The sequence below is a fragment of the Microcaecilia unicolor genome, chromosome 10 (genome assembly GCF_901765095.1).
Source record: "Microcaecilia unicolor chromosome 10, aMicUni1.1, whole genome shotgun sequence".
NCBI classification, from domain to species: Eukaryota; Metazoa; Chordata; class Amphibia; order Gymnophiona; family Siphonopidae; genus Microcaecilia; species Microcaecilia unicolor.
This window is the reverse complement of record NC_044040.1, coordinates 92,115,529-92,136,523: the sequence shown is the minus strand read 5'-3', so window position 1 is coordinate 92,136,523 and position 20,995 is coordinate 92,115,529. Positions and strand designations below refer to the sequence as shown.

At 47.7% G+C, this 20,995-nt stretch overlaps 1 protein-coding gene across 2 annotated transcripts in view; it reads right to left on the bottom strand.

Annotated features, from left to right (window-relative positions):
* The window catches only part of CREB3L2 (cAMP responsive element binding protein 3 like 2), a 395,423-nt gene that overhangs the window by 242,729 nt on the left and 131,699 nt on the right, over positions 1-20,995 (bottom strand). For both annotated transcript variants that reach the window (XM_030215916.1, XM_030215917.1), the window contains exon 4: positions 8,596-8,683. In XM_030215916.1, coding sequence (XP_030071776.1) covers positions 8,596-8,683 — 88 coding nt within the window. The remainder of the gene's footprint in view (positions 1-8,595; positions 8,684-20,995) is intronic.

Sequence of the window (20,995 nt, the reverse complement as noted above, 5' to 3'; positions counted from 1 at the left end):
CTGTAAATCTGGTAACTTTGGTAGCTGGAGAGATTATCTCCCAGTTGGTGAGATGTCATATGTGTCTGCCCGATGCAAAGAGCTCCTAGCTCTTAGAGAACATGTCCGTTCACTTGAGGCTAGAGTAGCAGACTTGGTGGAGCTGAGGGAGACAGAGAGGTACATAGAGGAGACCTACAGGGATGTTGTAGAGAAGTCCCACCTCCAGTCTGGTAGCCCCTGTGCTACTTTGGAGGAGGGAGGTCTCCTAGAAGGAGAGCATCACCCTGGTGAAGTAGGAAGTATTCCTGTAGCCAGGACCTGCCCACCAGGGGATGTACTATCGTCTCGCACTGAGGATATGTTTCCAAGTGCTGCCCGGGAGGGAAAGGTTAAGACAGCTGTTGTAGTTCGTGATTCGATCATTAAGCATATAGATAGCTGGGTGGCTGGTGGACGTGAGGATCGCCTGGTGCGAAGGTGGCGGACCTCACGCGTCACCTAGATAGGATTTTACATAGTGCTGGAGAGAAGTCGGCTGTCTTGGTACATATGGGTACCAATGACATAGGAAAATGTGGGAGAGAGGTTCTGGAACCCAAATTTAGGCTTTTAGGTAGAAAGTTCAAATCCAGATCATCTAGGGTAGCATTTTCTGAAATGCTACCCGTTCCACGCGCAGAGCCCAAGAGACAGGCAGAGCTCTGGAGTCTCAATGCGTGGATGAGACGATGGTGCAGAGAGGAGGGTTTTAGATTTGTTAGGAACTGGGCGACATTCTGGGGAAGGGGGAGCCTATTCTGAAAGGATGGGCTCCACCTTAACCAGGGTGGGACCAGGCTGCTGACGTTGGCAATTAAAAAGGAGATAGAGCAGCTTTTAAACTAGAAATGGGGGGGAAGGCCGACAGTCGGTCAAAAGCGCATGGTTCGGGATAAGGTATCTTCCAAAGATATCACCAAAACAGGGAAGATAGGGTATCCTGGTAGTGAGGTTGCAAAAGAGACCGTAGCAGATCAGGAGTCCTTAAATAAAAATCAGACAAAAGATTGAAAATTAATACTGTCAAGTACTGAGCATGATGTAAATAGGAACAGCAAACATAGTTTGAAATGTCTATATGCGAATGCCAGGAGACTAAGAAATAAGATGGGAGAGTTAGAATATATTGCACTAAATGAAAAATTAGATATAATAGGCATCTCCGAGACCTGGTGGAAGGAGGATAACCAGTGGGACACTGTCATACCGGGATACAAATTATATCGTAGTGATAGGGTGGATCGAACTGGTGGAGGGGTAGCATTGTATATTAACAACAGCCTTGAATCAAATAGATTGAAAATTCTGCAGGAAACAAAACACTTCTTGGAATCACTTTGGATTGAAATTCCATGTGTAAAGGGGAAAAGTATAGTCATAGGAGTGTACGACCGTCCGCCTGGCCAGGATGAACAGATGGATGCAGAAATGTTAAAGGAAATTAGGGACACAAACAAACTGGGCAACACAATAATAATGGGTGATTTCAATTACCCCGATACTGACTGGATAAATGTAACATCGGGGCATGCTAGGGAGGTAAAATTCCTTGATAAAATCAAGGACAGCTTTATGGAGCAGCTGGTACAGGAGCCGACGAGAGAAGGAAAAATTCTAGACCTAGTCCTTAGTGGAGTGCATGATCTGGTGCAGGAGGTAATGGTGCTGGGGCCGCTTGATAACAGTGATCATAATATGATCGGATTTGATATTAGCTTTGAAGTAAGTATACATAGGAAATCAAATACGTTAGTGTCTAACTTTAAAAAAAGGAGACTATGATAAAATGAGAAGAACGGTGAAAAAAAAACTTAGAGGACCGACTGCGAGGGTCAAAAATTTACATCAAGCATGGATGCTGTTCAAAAACACCATCATGGATGCCCAGGCCAAATATATTCTGCCTATTAAAAAAGGAGGACAGAAGACCAAACGACAGCCAGCGTGGTTAAAAAGTGTGGTGAAGGAAGCTATAAGAGCTAAATTAAAATCCTTCAGAAAATGGAAAAAGAAACCGACTGAAAATAATAACTAACAGCATAAGGAATGTCAAGTCAAATGCAAAGCGCTGATAAGGAAGGCTAAGAGGGACTTTGAAAAAAGATTACGTTGGAGGCAAAAACACATAGTAAAACTTTTTTTAGGTATATTAAAAGCAGGAAGCCGGCAAAAGAATCGGTTGAACCGCTAGATGACCAAAGAGTAAAAGGGGGGATCAGGGATGACAAAGCCGTAGCGGAGAGATTAAATGAATTCTTTGCTTCGGTCTTCACCAAGGAAGATTTGGGTGGGATACCGGTGCCGGAAATGGTATTCGAAGCTGACGAGTCAGAGAAACAATGAATTCTCTGTAAACCTGGAGGATGTAATGGGGCAGTTCTACAAACTGAAGAGTAGCAATCTCCTGGACCGGATGGTATTCATCCCAGAGTACTGATAGAACTGAAAAATGAGTTTGCGGAGCTACTGTTAGAAATATGTAATTTATTCTTTAAAATAGAGAGTGGTACTGGAAGATTGGAGGGTGGCCAATGTAACACCGATTTTTAAAAAAGGATCCAGAGTCCTTTAGGGAAGGCACCAGGCCCTGATGGAATGAGGAATGAGTTTTCTAAATTAATGCAGACTGAAATCAGCCCGGTGCTGACCGAGGTGTTTAATTTAACTGTTCAGCGGGGATCTCTGCCACTACATATGAACCAGGCCTATATAACAGTACTGCTTAAACCAGGTAAAACAGCTCACCACCCAGAGTCTTATCGACCAATTTCACTTTTAAACTCAGAGGCCAAGTTTTTGGCCAAATTGCTAGCTAATAGACTGGCCAGATATCTACCCTCTTTGATAGAAGAGCCACAAGCGGGATTTGTCCAGGGTAGGAAAATAGCAAAGAATATGAGAAAATTTTTAGCGCTGGAGAAAACACAGAGGGAAAGACAGTCCACCATGTTAATCAGTTTTGATGCCGAAAAGGCTTTTGATCGGGTGGACTGGGGATTTCTATTAGAAACACTTACAGCATATGGCGTGACTGGGTTCTTCATGCAGGCGATTAGAACTCTGTACACCGATCCTAGAGCGAGAGTCCTTGTTAATGGTCTTGCTTCGGATTGGTTCCCCATTGGTCGAGGCACACGCCAGGGATGTCCTCTCTCACCCTTACTTTTTGTCTTAACACTTGACCCGTTGATAAGGGAGATAAGTAACAACACAGATATAAAGGGAGTACAGATACAAGACCGGAAATTTAAAATAGCAGCATTTGCAGATGACTTGTTGGTGTTAATAACAAATCCCAAGAACTCTATGGGGCACCTAATGGAAAGCATAAGGGAATATGGGAACTTCTCCGGATATCATTTAAATTTGATGAAATCGGAGGCCTTAGTGAGCCCAGACATTAGGAAGGCAGACTGGGAACAGTTCCCATTACGGTGGGCGATGGGGTCATTCCAATATTTAGGCATTCAGTTGACATTGGACCCGGCTCAGATATACACTTCCAATGTTCCTCAATTACTGCGAGACACGAGAGAGCAGTTAAGCAGGTGGAGTTCTCTACCAATAACACTTTTGGGCCGGATCCATTTGTACCGCATGTTGGTATTCCCGAAATGGTTATATGTACTGCAGGTACTACCAATACGGATATGGAAAAAAGATCTCCGTGTTCACCAGAGACAGGTGGCCCGATTTTGTTGGGCCGGACGGAAATCAAAACTCAAATGGGAGTATCTTAGTGGGGCCCAGGCGAACAGGGGGTTGGGGATCCCTAATATGCATACATACAATCAAGCATGCCTCTTAAGGCATTTAAGAGATTGGGTCATGGGTACGAATACTTACACAGATGTACAATTAGAGTGTGCGCATTTTAGCCCCTGGCACCTCAATTACTTATTACACGCAAAATTCGGAAACCTTCCACAACAAGTTAAGCATAGCCCACTTTTGCAGCCTTTAAGACACTTGTGGAGAGAGATAACAAAACTTTGGAAACATAGTTCAGAGAGTAGTGTACTGCTGCCAATTACGGGTAATGCGGAGTTCTCACCTGAGAGAGAAAGTAAATTTTTTCGAGACCTGGGGAAGCAGGGTGTGATACTTTTGGAAAACTTTCTACGAGAGGATGGGACAGTTATGGCTTACTCAAAGTTTGAGAGGCACTATGCGGGGGGAATGTTAGCGAAATTAGCTTACCTACAACTCTCACATTACATACATGAGCTCCCCACCGTAAGTCTACTGCCGGGTTTTGAGAAGGACATTAGGGAGTTTTTGGCTGGGGATGCAGCAGGACAAATTTCGGTGTCATGGTTTCACAAGGTTTTGGAGGGGAAGCAACCAAAAAGAGATGTTAAGACGGTTGCTGAAAGATGGAGCCGGGAGGTGGACGACCGAATAACAGAAGGGAAGATATTAGCGGCGCTCCAGGGAGGGGTAAGGGTGGTACATAGTGCTGAGTTGCAGGAATGCCATTTTCGCACCATACACAGAGCATATTTCTCAGTTAAGCAGGCATGGTATGCAGGAGTGGTAGAAACAAGTAGGTGTCCCAAATGTGCAGAAGCAAATGCATCATTCAGCCACGGTTTGTGGCAATGTAGAGAGGTACGGGGGTTTTGGTCAGCTCTCTCTAGGTTTTTGGGATGGGTTCTAGGATACCGGGTGGACCTGTCCTTTGAGAGGGTGATACTGAGCTCCATGACGACATGGAACAAAGGAACTTTAGAAGAAAAGATGTTCCTTAGTAAACTTTGTATTTTGGGGAAAAAATGCATTCTAAATTGCTGGACAACGGATAGAGGACCCTCATATTGGTATTGGAGAAACAGGCTCCACGAACTTATGTTATGGGAAATGCAGGATGCCAGTAACACACCAAAGAGGCGTCAACGATTTATAAAAATTTGGGGGGCGTACCTACATAAAATATCCCCACGAGCACGGAGTCAGGTTTTGAATAATTTGGGTTAGTCGGTATGTATGGAAAGAATAAAATTAGAAACATGAGACACAATCCATGTGTCAGGCATCACTATTGGGTGGATGAGCTTCATGGTAAAGAGGGGAGGGGGGAGAGACATCAATAAAAGTTTTGAGGTTCTTATAACTACTGCTCTTAACTGTGAGGTTTTGGAATTTTATATGATTTTATAGATATGATACAGATTATCAATACATGCACCTCTCAATAATGGCAATGAAAAAGAGAGGGGGGGGAAGGGAGGGGGGTCATGGGAGAAGGGGAGAAGAGAGGAAAGCCCAAAATGACAACACAATGGATAATGAACAGTTAAATAACTAAAATGTCATAGTACAATCAGTCGCTCTGGAATTCAAATTATGCAAATTGGTAGAGCAACACTAATTGAATAAAGATAACGAGAGGATGGGCATGGGGAGGGGGGGGAACGATAAAAACTAGATGACAGAAGATAACAAAATGTATTAGCTGTTTGTTTATTCATGGTTAAGTTAATGTACCTTTTAAAATGGAATGTGGAAACTATTTTGCAATGTCATCAATAACAGCGTTGAATTGTAAAAAAGGATCCAGAGGAGATCCGGGAATTATAGACCAGTGAGCCTGACGTCAGTGCCGGGCAAAATGGTAGAGACTATTATTAAGAACAAAATTACAGAGCATATTCAAAAGCATGGATTAATGAGACAAAGTCAATATGGATTAGTGAAGGGAAATCTTACCTCACCAATCTACTACATTTCTTTGAAGGGGTGAACAAACATGTGGATAAAGGGGAGCCGGTTGATATTGTGTATCTGGATTTTCAGAAGGCGTTTGACAAAGTACCTCATGAAAGACTCCCCAGAGGAAATTGGAGAGTCATGGGATAGGAGGTAGTGTTCTATTGTGGATTAAAAACTGGTTAAAAGATAGAAAACAGAGTAGGGTTAAATGGTCAGTATTCTCAATGGAGAAGGGTAGTTAGTGGGGTTCACCAGGGGTCTGTGCTCGGACCACTGCTTTTTAACATATTTATAAATGACCTAGAGATGGGAGTAACTAGTGAGGTAATTAAAATTGCTGATGACACAAAGTTATTCAAAGTTGTTAAATCGCGGGAGGATTGTGAAAAATTACAAGAGGACCTTACGAGACTAGGAGACTGGGCGTCTAAATGCCAGATGACGTTTAATGTGAGCAAGTGCAAAGTGATGCATGTGGGAAAGAGGAACCCAAATTATAGCTACGTCATGCAAGGTTCCACGTTAGGAGTCACGGACCAAGAAAGGGATCTAGGTGTCGTCGTTCATACATTGAAACCTTCTGCTCAGTGTGCTGCTGTGGCTAAGAAAGCAAATAGAATGTTAGGTATTATTAGGAAAGGAATGGAAAACAAAAATGAGGATGTTATAATGCCTTTGTATCGCTCCATGGTGCAACTGCACCTCGAATATTGTGTTCAATTCTGGTCGCCGCATCTCAAAAAAAAAAAAAAGATATAGTGGAATTAGAAAAGGTGCAGAGAAGGGCAACGAAAATTATAAAGGGGATGGGATGACTTCCCTATGAGGAAAGGCTAAAGCGGCTAGGGCTCTTCAGCTTGGAGAAAAGGCAGCTGAGGGGAGATATGATAGAGGTCTATAAAATAATGAGTGGAGTTGAACGGGTAGATATGAAGCGTGTTTATGCTTTCCAAAAATACTAGGACTATGGGGCACGCAATGAAGCTACAAAATAGTAAAATTAAAATGAATCCGAGAACATTTTTCTTCACTCAACGTGTAATTAAACTCTAGAGCTCATTGCCAGAGAATGTGATAAAAGCAGTTAGCTTAGTGGGGTTTAAAAAAAGGTTTGGACACTTCCTAAAGGAAAAGTTCATAGACCATTATTAAAATGGACTTGGGAATAATCCACTGCTTATTTCTAGGATAAGCAGCATAAAATGCATTGTACTTTTTTGGGATCTTGCCAGGTACTTGTGACCTGGATTGGCCACTGTTGGAAATAGGATGCTGGGTTTGATGGACCTTCAGTCTGTCCCAGTATGGCAATACCTATGTACTTATGATTATCAGAGCAAACATCAGCTCTTCCCTGAGCAGGGGCCAGAACCAATCATCAAGGACAGGCATTGGCAAAGGCTGGGCTAGAACCGGTGTGGAGACAGCAAGGGAATCCACCAGTGCCAAGTCAGAAGCAGGTTCCTGGCTGCATAGCAACTGCAGCATCAGCACCTCCAGAAGAGAGAAGGAGCGCTCCTCTCTATGCCTATACTTCTTGGGTGCCAGCGAAGCCAACGTCCTGGAGCTCCCAGTACAGTGCCTCGAGGGGGACAGATGCTTATGCTTCGAAGTTTGGAACAATGCTGAACCTCAGGATCCTTCGGTACCGTTGAGGAGAACGTCAAATCCCACGTTGCCTCAGTGTCAGGTCCAACACAGGGCAGTCCCGGGGAACTACCAGAGCACTCAACATTGAGGCAGAGGGAGACCTCCTCAATGCTGGGCAGACTGAATGAACCGTGCGGGTCTTTATCTGCCGTCATTTACTGTGTATGCTGGAGAACTCCCAGTGTCAGAAGCAATCGTTACAGCCATCGAGACTGACGCTTCTGATGCCATCGTCAATGGACCAGACATAGCACCAAAAATCTTTTTGTACTGAACCTCTCTGGTTCTCTAATTCCTTTTCTGCATGTGCAAGCAAAGGGCACAGGCTTGAGCATCGTAGTCTGGCCCCAAGCACTGGATACATCAGCTATGGATGTCAGTCCCAAAGATGACCTTGTTACAGAAAACAGCTACTGGGAATGTTCCGGGACAGGAAGGGGAAAAACAGCCGAAGCAAAATCAAATGGCTCAATGGTGGGGGGAGAAGAAAAAAAGCTACTCACCTCAAAAAAGGCTGATGCTAATCAGGCCTCTGGAGCTGGAAAATAAAGAAAACCTAAAACCAGAAAAAACTCAGACTAAAAGCACTAAGAGTAAGGGAATGAAAAAAAGCCAAAAAGGAGGCAAAAATACCCACGAACCCCAAAAATGTCAAAAGTTGATATGCTGAGGGGAGATCACAGATACGACTTCTCTGCTCCACGGAAAAGTAAAGACTGCTGGTCCCTCACTCGTATGTCAGGCAGGAAGGCACCCACGCATGCACAGTGGGATGCTGCCAAAGGCTTCTTAAAGAAACAGTACACAGCAGCATTTGCACGGGCTTCATCGGATGACGTCACCCAGTTGTGAGCATATTATGGCCTCTATCCTCAGAGAAAAAAAACTGTACAGCTTCCAACTCTCCCATATGCAGTTGGTACAGCCTACACCAACTGCTTTCCTGATTAATGGCTTTCTAAAGCCCAAAATATGCACACTAGGAACCTGATTCAGTAAAGTTTTTCTTCCATGCCGAGTCCAATAGAAAAAGGTTCAGTGAAATCAGGCTCTAGGTCTGGTAACTGTTTGTTTTATTTTTCACTATCATTCAAGAAAATAAATACAATTGTAATTTCAACTGTAATGGTACATTATGTCCACAGTCAAGGAGGAAACTGAGAAGTTTAGGAGGAATAGGTGATTTAAGACTATACTACAAATTAAACAGACCTTCTTTAGGACATAGGTTTAGGAACTGATCCACCTCATGAGGTTCCAGTTTGATCTTTGGAAGAACTTTCTGGGTCAAGGCTTTAGCCTACAGAAGAAAAAGGGAGGGTGAAAACATTAAAACAATAGAACAAGTGCCTAAATAATTATAAGGATACAATGAGGGCAGTTTTCAAACTGTCCACATTACTGTTAATATCTGCATGTATTACCACCTACTATCTTCGCACCAGTTTTCAAAACAAAAGTACGGTATATGCATACTTTCACTCTGAAAACTGCCTAAGGAAAATTGTCCACATGCATTTGCACATACTTTTGCTGCAAATACCTTTTCAGTCTAAAACATGGGCATTCTGGCAAATCCCTAACCTAAGCACCCATTTCTGCAGATAGAAGTTTCACCTGTAGAAATGGCTTTGAAAATTGTCTTTCCCTGTACAAAGGTCTTAATTGTAAGACTCAGTACCACACTCTTTCACCACTTGGCCTGGGGTCTTACTATTTATTTATTTAGATTTTGTCTCACCCTTTTTCAGTAGTAGTTCAAGGTAAGTTACATTCAGGTACACTGGATATTTCTCTGTCCCAGGAGGGCTCACAATCTAAGTTTGTACCTGAGTCAATGAAGGGTTAAGTGACTTGCCCAAGATCACAAGAAGCAGCTGTGGGATTTGAACCGGCCACCTCTGGATTGCAAAACCGGTGCTCTAACCACTAGGCCACTCCTCCACTCCTAGCCTAGCCTAATCCTAGCTCTGATTTTAGGCTCAAAACTGGTAATCTGCTTTTTTCCTTACTGGTATATTTTAAACACAGATTTTATCATCTCTCCCATGATACAAGATCACTTCACTTTCTCATTGTTATACCCGGGGCTAGAAGATTCAGTTATTTCTTTGACTAGTTTGGTTCCCATTTAGTAGATAGATGGCAAAACTCCTATTCAACTCACAGGTGAAAGAGTCCTTTGGAAAATCTCAGTTCCTCCAATTGATTGCTTTAACAAGAAGAGACCCACAGAGCTTCGTCTTGACTCCCCTATCTCTCTATATAAAAGGCAACACCAACGTTCTATGAAGCCTCCAGCCGGAAGTGTGAAGAGGGCGAGATATCCGGTTTCCCTATGAGTGTCTGCCCCGCCCTCTCTGTAACACAGTCAGTGACGGAAAACAGCAGAGCACGAAATCAAATCGCTGGCTCTGTAACAGTGAAGGACTCAGAGGGGGGAGGGAGAGAGGCCAGAGGGCAGGGACACACACACTCCCACATGCACACAGAAGAAAACATTGCTAGCCCCCGTTTCATTTGCATCAGAAACGGGGCTTTTTTAATAGTTCTTTAATATACACTTCCATTAATATTTACAGTGCAAAATATAGACAGCAGAAGTAAATTCTCAGAACTGACATGTTTCAATTGCTAAACAAAAAATAAAATCATTTCTCTTACCTTTGTTTGGTGATTTTATTTTTCTAATCATCTTGTTCCCTGTCCCTGTATCCAGGGCCTCCTGTCAATTCACTATTTCCCTCCTCCTTTCTTTTTCACTCCTTGCCCTATATCCATCTTTCATGTCCAACTTTCTTTCATTTTCATTTCATCTCCTATCAAACTGAGCTCTCTTTTTCATCAAGCACTGCCATTTCCTCCCCTCCCCACTGACAGTTTGAACTTCGTGGGTGTGGCTTGGATCTCTTTCAGGGAGAGAAAACTAACAACTTATAGCAGCAGCTTCAGAGAGCATTTTCCACATCACAGATAGGCTGCAGAGAATACCTTCTCCTGCTCCTCTTTCCATCATCCACCACTGACCCATCTCTCCCCCACTCCATCCAGTATCATCCATTTCTTCCCTCTCACATCACCATTGCCCTCTCAGTCCCGCCCCTCAATCATCACTCAGTCTCTCCTCCTTTCCACTACCACAAAAACAAAATCATCATCCCTCATTGCCCCCATCTCTCTCCCCCCTACCCTCAAATCATCTATTCCATATCATCATGCTGAACAATCCATAGACTGATGGGTTGTGTCCATCTACCAGCAGGTGGAGATAGAGAGCAATCCTTTTGCCTCCCTATATGTGGTCATGTGCTGCGGGAAACTCCTCAGTATGTTCTCTATCTTAGCAGGTGGTGGTCACACACAGCAGCAGCTCTGGGTAGGTCTCCAAGCCTAATCTTTAGGTTTTGTTGAGTACCTGGGGTTGAGGGCTCTTCTTGAGCAAGTGCAAACCTGGTGGTGCCAGGTCCCTCCTTTTCTCCCCCCCGCTGGCTCCGTTTAAAAAAAAAAAAATTTTTTTTGACGTCCTTTAAGGGCGTTTATTTCAACATTTATTTTCAACGTTGATATCAGCGTTTATTGCAGCTGCTCACTGGGACACCAGTTCGTTACAGCTCGGAGCGAGAAGCAGGTAATTTTACCTTTTTATAGCGGACAGGGGGTTCCCCGTTCGGTCTCCACGTGGCTTATGGCGTCGGAGGGCGAGGGCGCAAAGATTCGCTCCCCGGACCGCGTGTGTGCGTCTAGCGGGGATGCGGGGGTTTTCAAAGCCTGAATCGCCTTTGTTGGGCATCAGTTTGGAGTCCGGTCAGTGTCCCGGTTCTTCCTCCGGTGCGGAGGTTTTTCCCACCATAAGCGCCCATCCCCCGCTGCTCGCCCACTCCATGTTGGCCGGCCACTCTGCTCAGACGGCTTCTTCTTGGGCCGCCCTCGAGCTGGAAGACAATGCTATGGTCGTCCTTGATTCGGGTGACAGCAAGAAAGCGGCCAAAGTTAAGCGCCGTTCTTCCCGCGCGGCTCCTTCTCGGAGTTTCGCGCCGGACACCATTTTGGATGCGCAGCATGTTCCTCCCCCACTCTGGCGAGCGCCGGTTGAGGGCGCGTCTAGGGCCGTGGCCCAGGCGGCAGAAGTGCACAGTCTAGGGGGTTTCTCCCCTGAGTTCATTTTGCTGCTGCATCAGGCTTTTCTTATGATAAACGCTGCCCCGGCTCCCCCCTCTGATTAAGGGGCTGAGGCCTCCGGAAGCAAAGCCCTCGGGTGGACTTCCGGGCCCTAGAGGACTTGGTCTCCTCTGATGTAGATGAGGGCAGCGTATCTGAGTTCTCCCAACGGTCCTTTGGGGATTCCTTGGAGGAGACGAATTACAGTTGGAGCGGATGACCCCTCTGCAGCACGGATCTTTCGCTCAGAGGATTTGCCCAACGTGTTAGTGCAGGCCATGAGCATTTTGAAGAGTTCCTCTCCGGAGGACGTCTCTCCCTCAGCCTCTGTTGGCTCTGCCATTATGCGGGGGACTAAGCGCCTGCCTAGAACCTTCCACGTGCATGAATGCACACCTTGATTTTGGCTCAATGGGATTTCCCAAAAGCAAGCCTTAAAGTGGCTAGGGCTATGTCCCGCCTCTATCCTCTGCCTGAAGGTGAACGGGAGGCCTTTCTTGGGCCTACCGTGGATTCTTTAATCACTGCGGTGACTAAGAAAACGGCGTTGCCGGTGGAAGGTGGCATGGCCCTAAAGGACGTCCAAGACAGGAGTTTGGAGGCGGCTTTAAAGTCGTCCTTCGAGGCGGCTGCTTTAAGTTTACAGGCCTCAATTTGTGGCTCCTATGTGGCCAGGGCGTGCCTGACGCTTGCGCAGCGGGCTTCCCCCTCGGATCCTTCCTTGAGGGCTGATTGGCCAGCCCTGGAATCGGGCTTGGCCTACTTGGCAGGCTGGCTGTATGATATCTTGAGAGCCTCGGCTAAAGGTATGGCTCAGACAGTCTCTGCACGGCGGAAGTTTTGGCTGAAGCATTGGTCTGCTGACCACGCCTCTAAGTCTCGCCTGGCTAAGTTGCCTTTTAAAGGCAAGCTGCTCTTTGGGGTCGAGCTGGACAAGATTGTGACTGATCTCAGCACGTCTAAGGGCAAGAGGTTACCGGAGCTCAGGGCTCGGGCCAGTGATGCCCGCCCCGGTTCCTCCAAAGGAGGGTTTCAGGAAGCCCGTCGGTATTGCCCAGGCAAGTCGAGCTCCTCTGCCCCCTCTTCCATCAAAAGGAATTTCTCCCCCAAGCAGCATTCCTTTCGCAGAGACCGCCGTCCCAGAGGTGCCTCCTCCGGTCCTCCCCCAGGGTCTCGTACCCAATGACGGGGCGCTGGTCCATGGCCCAGAGCAGATTGGAGGACGCCTATCCTTGTTTCTGGGCGAGTGGACCAGGGTAACTTTAGACGCTTGAGTGCTGGAAGTCATCAGAGACGGCTACAAGCTAGAGTTCTGCCGACCCTTAAGAATCGGGTTTGTGCACTCTCCCTGCAAGTCTCCGGTCAAGCTGTGGCAGTGCAGCAGACTTTGGACAATCTGATCCGCCTGGGTGCGGTCGTTCCGGTGCCAGAAGATCACCCTGGCAAGGGACGTTACTCCATTTACTTTGTGGTACCTAAGAAAGGAGGTTTTGTCCGGCCTATCCTCGACCTCAAAGGGGTCCATCGGGTCTTGGAAGTTCGGCACTTCCGGATGGAGACTCTCCGCTCTGTTATAGCGGCAGTGCAGGCAGGGGAGTTCCTGGCATCCTTGGACCTCAAGGAAGCTTACTTGCATATTCCCATCTGGCCTCCTCATCAACGCTTTCCGCGTTTTGCATTTCTGAGGACTCTCCCAGTTCAGAGCCCTCCCTTTCGGGTTGGCTACTGCTCCGTGGACCTTCTCCAAGTTATGGTGGTCATCACGGCCTTCCTACGCAAGAAAGGAGTACAAGTCCATCCTTATCTGGACAACTGGTTGATCCGAGGCCCCTCTTATACAGAGTGCGGCAGGGCTTCAGACCGAGTGATTGCTTTTTTGAGCTCCCTGAGGTGGATCATCAACTGGGAGAAAAGCCAGCTGCGCCCGACTCAGTCCCTGGAGTATCTGGGAGTTCGATTCGACCCCCAAGTGGGCAGACTGTTCCTGCCAGACAATCGGATTGTCAAGCTTCAGGCTCAGGTGGACAAGTTCCTAGCAGCCTCTTCTGTTCGTGCTCGGGACTATGGGCAGCTGTTGGGCTCTATGACGGCCACGATGGAAGTAGTGCCCTGGGTCAGGGCCCATATGAGACCTATACAGCTCTCTCTGCTGCAGCGATGGACTCCAGCTTCGGAGGATTACGCTGTGCGCCTTCCCTTGGATCCAGCGGTGCGCAAGGCGCTGAGCTGGTGGCTGAGGTCAGACAAGCCATCCGCAGGAATGCCTCTTGTGACCCCGGAGTGGGTTTTCGTCACGGCGGACGCCTCTTTGTGGGGCTGGGGAGCCCACTGCTTGGGAAGGACAGCGCAGGGGCTTTGGTCCCCTGCGGAGGCAGAGTGGTCTATCAACCTCCCGGAACTCAGAGCCATTCGGTTGGCGCCTTTGGAGTTTCTCCCGGGCCTGGCGCTGAAGCCAGTACGGGTCCTGTCGGACAATGCCACGGCTGTGGCCTATGTCAATCGCCGGGGAGGTACCAGGAGTGCCCCTCTAGCCAAGGAGGCCATGAAGCTATGCCTGTGGGCGGAAGCAAACCTGGAACAGCTGTCGGCGGCCCACATTGCGGGAGTCATGAATATTGCTCAGGCGTTCTTGGACATCACGAAGCGCTGGGGCCAGCTGAGCCTAGACCTGATGGCGTCTTCAGCCAATTGTCAAGTGCCACGCTTTTTCAGCAGAGGACGGGACCCTCGATCTCTGGGAGTAGATACTCTTCTCCCACAGTGGCCGACACAGGAGCTCCTCTTTGTGTTCCCGCCTTGGCCCATGTTAGGCAGGGTGCTAGGCCGGGTAGCAAAGCATCCGGGCCGGATAATCCTGGTGACTCCGGATTGGCCCAGACGTCCCTAGTATGCGGACTTGATCAGGCTCTCAGTGGACGGACCTCTGCAGATGCCAGCGGAGCGTGGCCTGTTGCATTAGGGTCCCGTGGTGATGGAGGATCCCTCCCCCTTTGGTCTTACGGCCTGGCTATTGAGCGGCAGCGTCGGAGCAAGCAGAGCTTCTCAGACAAGGTCATCGCCACTATGCTGAGAGCGAGGAAGCGCTCTACTTCTACTGATTATGCCAGGGCTTGGCTTACCTTTGCATCGTGGTGTGAGGCAGGCTCACTTTCTCCCTTCACTGCTCCAATTTCATCAGTGTTGGCGTTCCTGCAAGAAGGTCTGGAAAAAGGCCTGTCGCTCAGTTCCCTTAAGGTCCAGGTAGCGGCTCTTGCTTGCTTCAGGGGTCACCTGAAGGGTGTTTCCCTGGCATTTCAGCCAGATGTGATGCGCTTTCTCAAAAGAGTTATTCTCCTGCGCCCCCCTCTGCACGCAGTGGTACCTGCGTGGAATCTCAATCTGGTGCTAAGACCCTTGCAGAAGCCGCCTTTTGAACCCTTGTCGAGGGCATCTCTGAAAGGATTGACATTGAAAGCAGTCTTTTGGTGGCTATCAATTCAGCCAGAAGAGTTTCTGAGCTCCAGGCGCTATCATGTCGAGAGCCCTTTCTGCAGTTCACTGAGGCAGGAGTGTCTATTCGCACAGTGCCTTCCTTCCTGCCCAAGATTGGTCCTCGCTTCCATGTGAATCAGCAGCTCTGTCTACCCTCCTTTCGTAGGGAGGACTACCCAGAGGAGTACTCTGCTCTCAAATATTTAGATGTGAGACGAGTCATCATCAGATACTTGGAAGTGACCAATGATTCCGGAAGTCGGATCATCTGTTTGTGCTGTTCGCAAGTCCTTGTAAGGGTCTGCAGGCTGCCAAGCCTACAGTGGCACGATGGGTCAAGGAAGCCATTGCAGCGGCTTATGTGGCCGCAGGGAAGGTGCCGCCTATCCAGCTGAAGGCTCACTCCTCTAAAGCACAGGCGGCCTCGATGGCAGAGGCCGAGTCCGTCTCCTTGGAAGAGATTTGTAGGGCGGCAACTTGGGCATCGGCTCATACCTTCTCCAGACATTACCGCTTGACTGTGGCTGCTCGGGCGGAGGCCCGGTTTGGAGCTTCAGTGTTGCGGTCAGGGATTTCTGTGTCCCGCCCTAGGTGAGTACTGCTTCGGTACATCCCACCAGTATGGATTGATCAGCATGATGATATGGAAGGTAAAATTATGTATCATACCTGATAATTTTCTTTCCATTAATCATAGCTGATCAATCCATAGCCCCTCCCAGATATCTGTACTGTTTATATTCTGGTTGCATTTCAGGTTCAAGTTTAGTCTTCAGTTCCTGTTCAGGAGGACTTCGTGTTCAAGTTTTTTCAATTGGATTCTTCAGGAGTTGAGACGATTTTGTGTTACAGTGAGCTGCTGCATTCCTCTCCCCTCCGTTTTACGGGGCTGGATTGAGACCTAAATTCTGCCGGCGCTCCCTCCCGCTTCGTGCGGCTGTAGGGCAGCTTTGTACCCCTCCCGCTTCGGCGGTGTTAGGGTCAGTCAGCTCCTCCTGCGGTTGCAGGATAAGCCAGATCCCCCCGCATCGGCGGGGTGTGGTGTCCCTCCCCCGCTCCGCGGGGATGAGCTGGACGGATTCCCCTCCCCCACTTGTGTGGGGATGAGCTGGGTTAATTCTCCTCCCCCGTTTCGGCGGTGGTGAGCTGGGCAGAGTGTCCCTTTGTGGGTGTAATTCTCTAAGTGCTGAGTCCTGCGGATGGAGCTCTGATATCGACATACTGAGGAGTTTCCAGCAGCACATGACCACATATAGGGAGGCAAAAGGATTGCTCTCTATCGCCACCTGCTGGTAGATGGACACAACCCATCAGTCTATGAATTGATCAGCTATGATTAATGGAAAGAAAATTATCAGGTATGATACATAATTTTACCGAATTGCCTTGTCTCCCCCTACATCCTGCACTGCTCCATCCCCCCATATTCTGCATTGCTCCGTCTATCCCCACCCCCTATATCCTACACTGCTCCGTCTATCCCCACCCCCTATATCCTACACTGCTCCATCTCTCCCCCCCCCCATGGCCTTCACTGCCCCATCTCTCCGCAATCTCCATATCCCGCATTTCCCCATCCTTTCCCCTCCCCATAGTCTGCACTGCCCTGTCTCTCCCCACATCCTGTCAAAATGCATGAATGGATATAATACTTCCAATTTGTTTCATACACGAGAACAATTTTAAAATCATTTAACCCAATGGACTTTTTGAAAACTTCCCTGTTGATGGCTTGTTGAGTTAGTCAACTGCCAGGACCCACTGATTTGTTTTGACTGCAGATGCTGTTTGCTCCCTCCCCTCTCAGACACTGCTATTAACTTCCAAGTGGTTAACCAGCCCCGAGGCTGTTGCTAAAGACTGGAGGAGATGAGTTTCTATCCCTTTATTCTATAGAAAATGGTCATATCAATCCCCTAGTTCGGCTCTAATCGAAGAGAGACTGATGCAACTAGTTGCCTATTTTCTTAACCTGAAAACTGGGAGATGAACTTGTCCTACCAATCAAGTTTTATAGTAAACGACTTCACTCTAATCCCCAAGTCTAAGAAGTTGGTTTTCTGGCTTTGGTTTACTTACTTTTCCAAGAGGGGGTTTGGTAACACCTCTCAGAGAATACTGAGAGGCAGACAACAGCACTCTCCTCTCCCGGGGCTGGAGTCCGGTGCTCCTCGGCCACACAGGTGACAGCAGCCCCAGAGGGCGCTTCCTTACCGTGACAATGTTCTGGCCCTGCTTCTGCGATGCCACCTGCAAGACATTGCCACATCTCTTCCCACATCCCCCATATTCTGCATTGCCTTGTCTTGTCTCTCTGTCCTCTCCCACCCCTGCTGACCCACTCATTTGATATGGTGTCAAGCTCCTGAACCGGTCAGCTGCTTGTCGGTCTTCACCATAGCTGTGGCAGGCAACAGCAAGAAAAAAGCAGGCGCAGAGACATTCCCCTATTTATGCTGCCGCTGGCTCTGCAGGACACAGAAACTGAGCCCTGATGTAGCTTCTGGGTCCAGCAGAGTCAGAGGCAGCATGCAGAAGAGAACATCCCTGCACCTGCCTTTTGCTTGCTGTTGCCTGCCACAGCCACAGTGAAGACCTACAGAAGCAGCACACCAGAGCAGGAGCTTCAGACCACATAAAATGAATGAATCAGCGGGAAGGAGAGAAAACAGGACAACAGATGGGGAAAAGCTGGATATGAACGGGGGAGGGGGGTGGGGAGGAGGAGGAGAAAGAACAATGCTGGATGGTTGCGGGTGAGGGAGAGATGATGACACCATTGCCTGCACAAAAATGTTTAATGCAAGTTAAATGTTTAACGTGTTAACACATTAAATGTGCAGCCCAGTATGGCAATACTTATGTACTTATGTATGTACTCGTGTTCCCCAATTGACAAAGGAGGCAGACCGACGAGAATGTCAGTTAAAAATATTATATCGAGCTTATATTTCTCAATCACAATTGTTTCTTATGGGCAGCAGTGATACTCCCACACAGTGCTTTTTTTGTAGAAAAAAAGGTGCCGGTGCTCATTATGGGCGGGGTCACCACATATGGCTCCACCCCTATGATAGCTGCACCCACATTAGCCACACCCCTTATACCAGCTATGGCGCATATAAACAGACATCACTGAAAACATTATACTAGTATAGGAGAACAAAATAACGTGATTTTTTTCATTATAAATAATTTCTGTAAGCTGTTACAGCTCCAGTATACCCAGTGCAAAATAAGACAGCAGATGTAAGTTCTCAAATTGGACATATTTCAAACACTAAAATGAAAATAAAATGATTTTTTTCTACCTTTGTTGTCTGGTGACTGTTTTTCTTTCCATATTGGTCCCAGTCTCTGATTCTGCTGCTCTCTATCTGTTCCCTTAACTCCGTTTCCAGGGCTTCCTTTCCATTTATTTCTTTACTTTCCACCTTTTTTCTTCATTTCTTGTCCTACATCCGTAAGTAAAAGCTGTCCACTGGACCCAGCTTCTGCCTATTTTCTTCATCCATGTGCAGTTTTTCTCCCTTTTCACTCATCTCATCTCATTCTTCACTCTTCCCTCCCCACTATCCATGTCCAGCATTTCTTCTCTCTCCCTTCCCTCTCCTCCAGCCATGTCCTGCAACTCTCTTCTCTCCCCTGCCCCCCCTCCAGCCATCCATACCCACCCAGCGATTCCCTTGGCTCCCCTGCCCCCCCTCCAGACATCCATCCCCTCTCTCCCTGAGCCCTGCCCTCCCATCCATGCTCCTCTGTCCCTTGCCCCCTCCATTCATCCCTATCCAGCAATTCCCCTCTCTCCCTGAGCCCTGCCCTCCCATCTATGCTCCTCTGTCTGTCTCTGTCCTCCAGTATGCAACAATGCCCATTGTGTCTCTCTCCCCTCTACTCCCCACACTATTCATCATTATCCCTGCCTATCTCTCTTCCTATCATCCAACATTGCCCCTATCCCCATCTTACTCCCCCCCTTCTATGCAGAATTTCCTCTATCCATTGCCTCAGATACTCTCCAGCCCATAGCCTGTCTCCCCCCCCCACACACACACTTTCATCCAGTATTGCACCACACTTTCTCTCTCTTCCCCACCCCCGCCCATCCAAGTCATGCTTCTTTTCTTTTTCCCTCCCCACCTATTCACTACCACCCTGCAGTACAGTTTCATTCTTCCCTCTTAAGTTGTACCTCTGCCACCGGTCCCGCGCTAATAAGCAATGATAGAGCGTGGGACCAGACTCTCTACAGCTTCGCTAGTGCTTCCTGTGACGGCTCTGCCTCTTCCGTTCCGATATAAACTTCGGGACTGGCAGAAGAACGGCACCAATGAGAATAGGCCTGTCGAAGAGCAGCAGAGCACAGCGTCGCAGCACTAGAGAGGCCACTTCTACCCTAAACTGACGTTAATGCCCCCTGGTGGACGAACCCGGAGGAGCGCAGCGACGTCAGAGGCCAGAGGAGGAGCAGCTTCAGAGTGAACAGCCAATGTCTGCTGGCTGCCTGCGGTGCCGTCTTGCTTCTAAAAAACAGCTGATCGTGTTTGGGCAGGTATGTTAGGTGGGTGGCCGGATGAAGAGGGGGGAGCAGCAGTATTGACGACCTGCGTGGGGGTGGAAAGGGGGTGCAGTGGGTGCGGAGACGGGCCTCTTTTACTAGTTTAAAATAAAAGAAAAAGGATCCTTGGGGGGAGAAGAGGGCGCCAGAACGCAGGGCAAAAAAAAAGGTGCCGGTACGCCGTACCGTTGCGTACCGTCACAAAAAAAAGCACTGCTCCCACATGACTGAAGTGCTCATCTAAGTACAATTCATATTTTCATGCGTTGTGGGATTGTCCAGTGATCCATAACTTTTGGTCCAGACTGGTCTTTTATCTGTAGAGGGCGCTGCAATCTGCTACTCCACTCTCGGCAATGGGCTTTTTACTGGACAAGTATGAAGCATTCCCCCTGCAGAGGAGAGGAAGCCGAAGCTTTCTTCATAAAGCAGCTTTATGGGGCAAGAAGTCAATTCTCAAGGTGTGTGAACTGCCTCTGATACACCTTCCTTTTGTATTATAAGTTATCATTAGCTATAAATGTAGTCATTTATTTTTTATTTAATCCATGGTGTATTATATTTATTCTATTCTATTATTTTATTTAAAGTAATTTGTAATGTTGTATTTTTTAAGTATATATTTTTATGTGTTTTAATTGATTTAGCCCCTGACGCAGCCCTTCTTGGGCGAAACACGGCCTGTGCCGGGCAATAAATCTGGTATTTGACATCATCAATAAACTTTTGAACATTCTTCCATTTTGTATCTGCTGTTTTGTTGTCTACGTTTGTTACGTCTGTGTTCATCTCGCCCTCTGGTGGCCAGAACCGGTGGCTGCTGTGGACCGTCACCCGTTCCAGATTTCAGCCCAGTCCGGTCCAGATCTTCCAGGCTGCCGGGTTTGCTTGTGCCGTTTGAGCCTGCACAGCACCCGTAGCTGCCTGGTGATTGCAGCAGCTGAGTTCCAACTGCTTTTGGGCTTATCAGCCATCTTGGAACATTTCTACTGGCCTTTGCATTGCGTCTAAGGCCCTGGTATGTTGGTGCTTGTTGCCCTTCTGCTAGTCCAGTTATTTGTCTGAGATTCTTGCCTTGATTCTTGCCTGTTTCTAGTTAGTCTGTGTTTGGGTTAGTTTAGGTTTTACTTGTTTTCCTAGCCTTGTTTCTTGTTTGTATCTCAGTGTTTAGTTTCTGTTTGTGTGCTGGCTTGTGGCTGCTTGCAGCTTTTAGTTCTGTGTCTTGTTAGTCAGTGTTTTGTTCCCTGTTTCAGTGGCTGCTTGCAGCTTCCAGTTTCTGTCCCCTAGCTTGTCCTGTCCCTGCCTTGTGTTGTATTGTCTAGCCTAGTTTCCTGCCTTGCTGCCCATGTTCCTTCCTTTCCCCTCTGACACTCAGTCCCTGTGCTGCCTAGCTGTTATCCAGCTCCTGCCCTGTCCTGCAAAGTC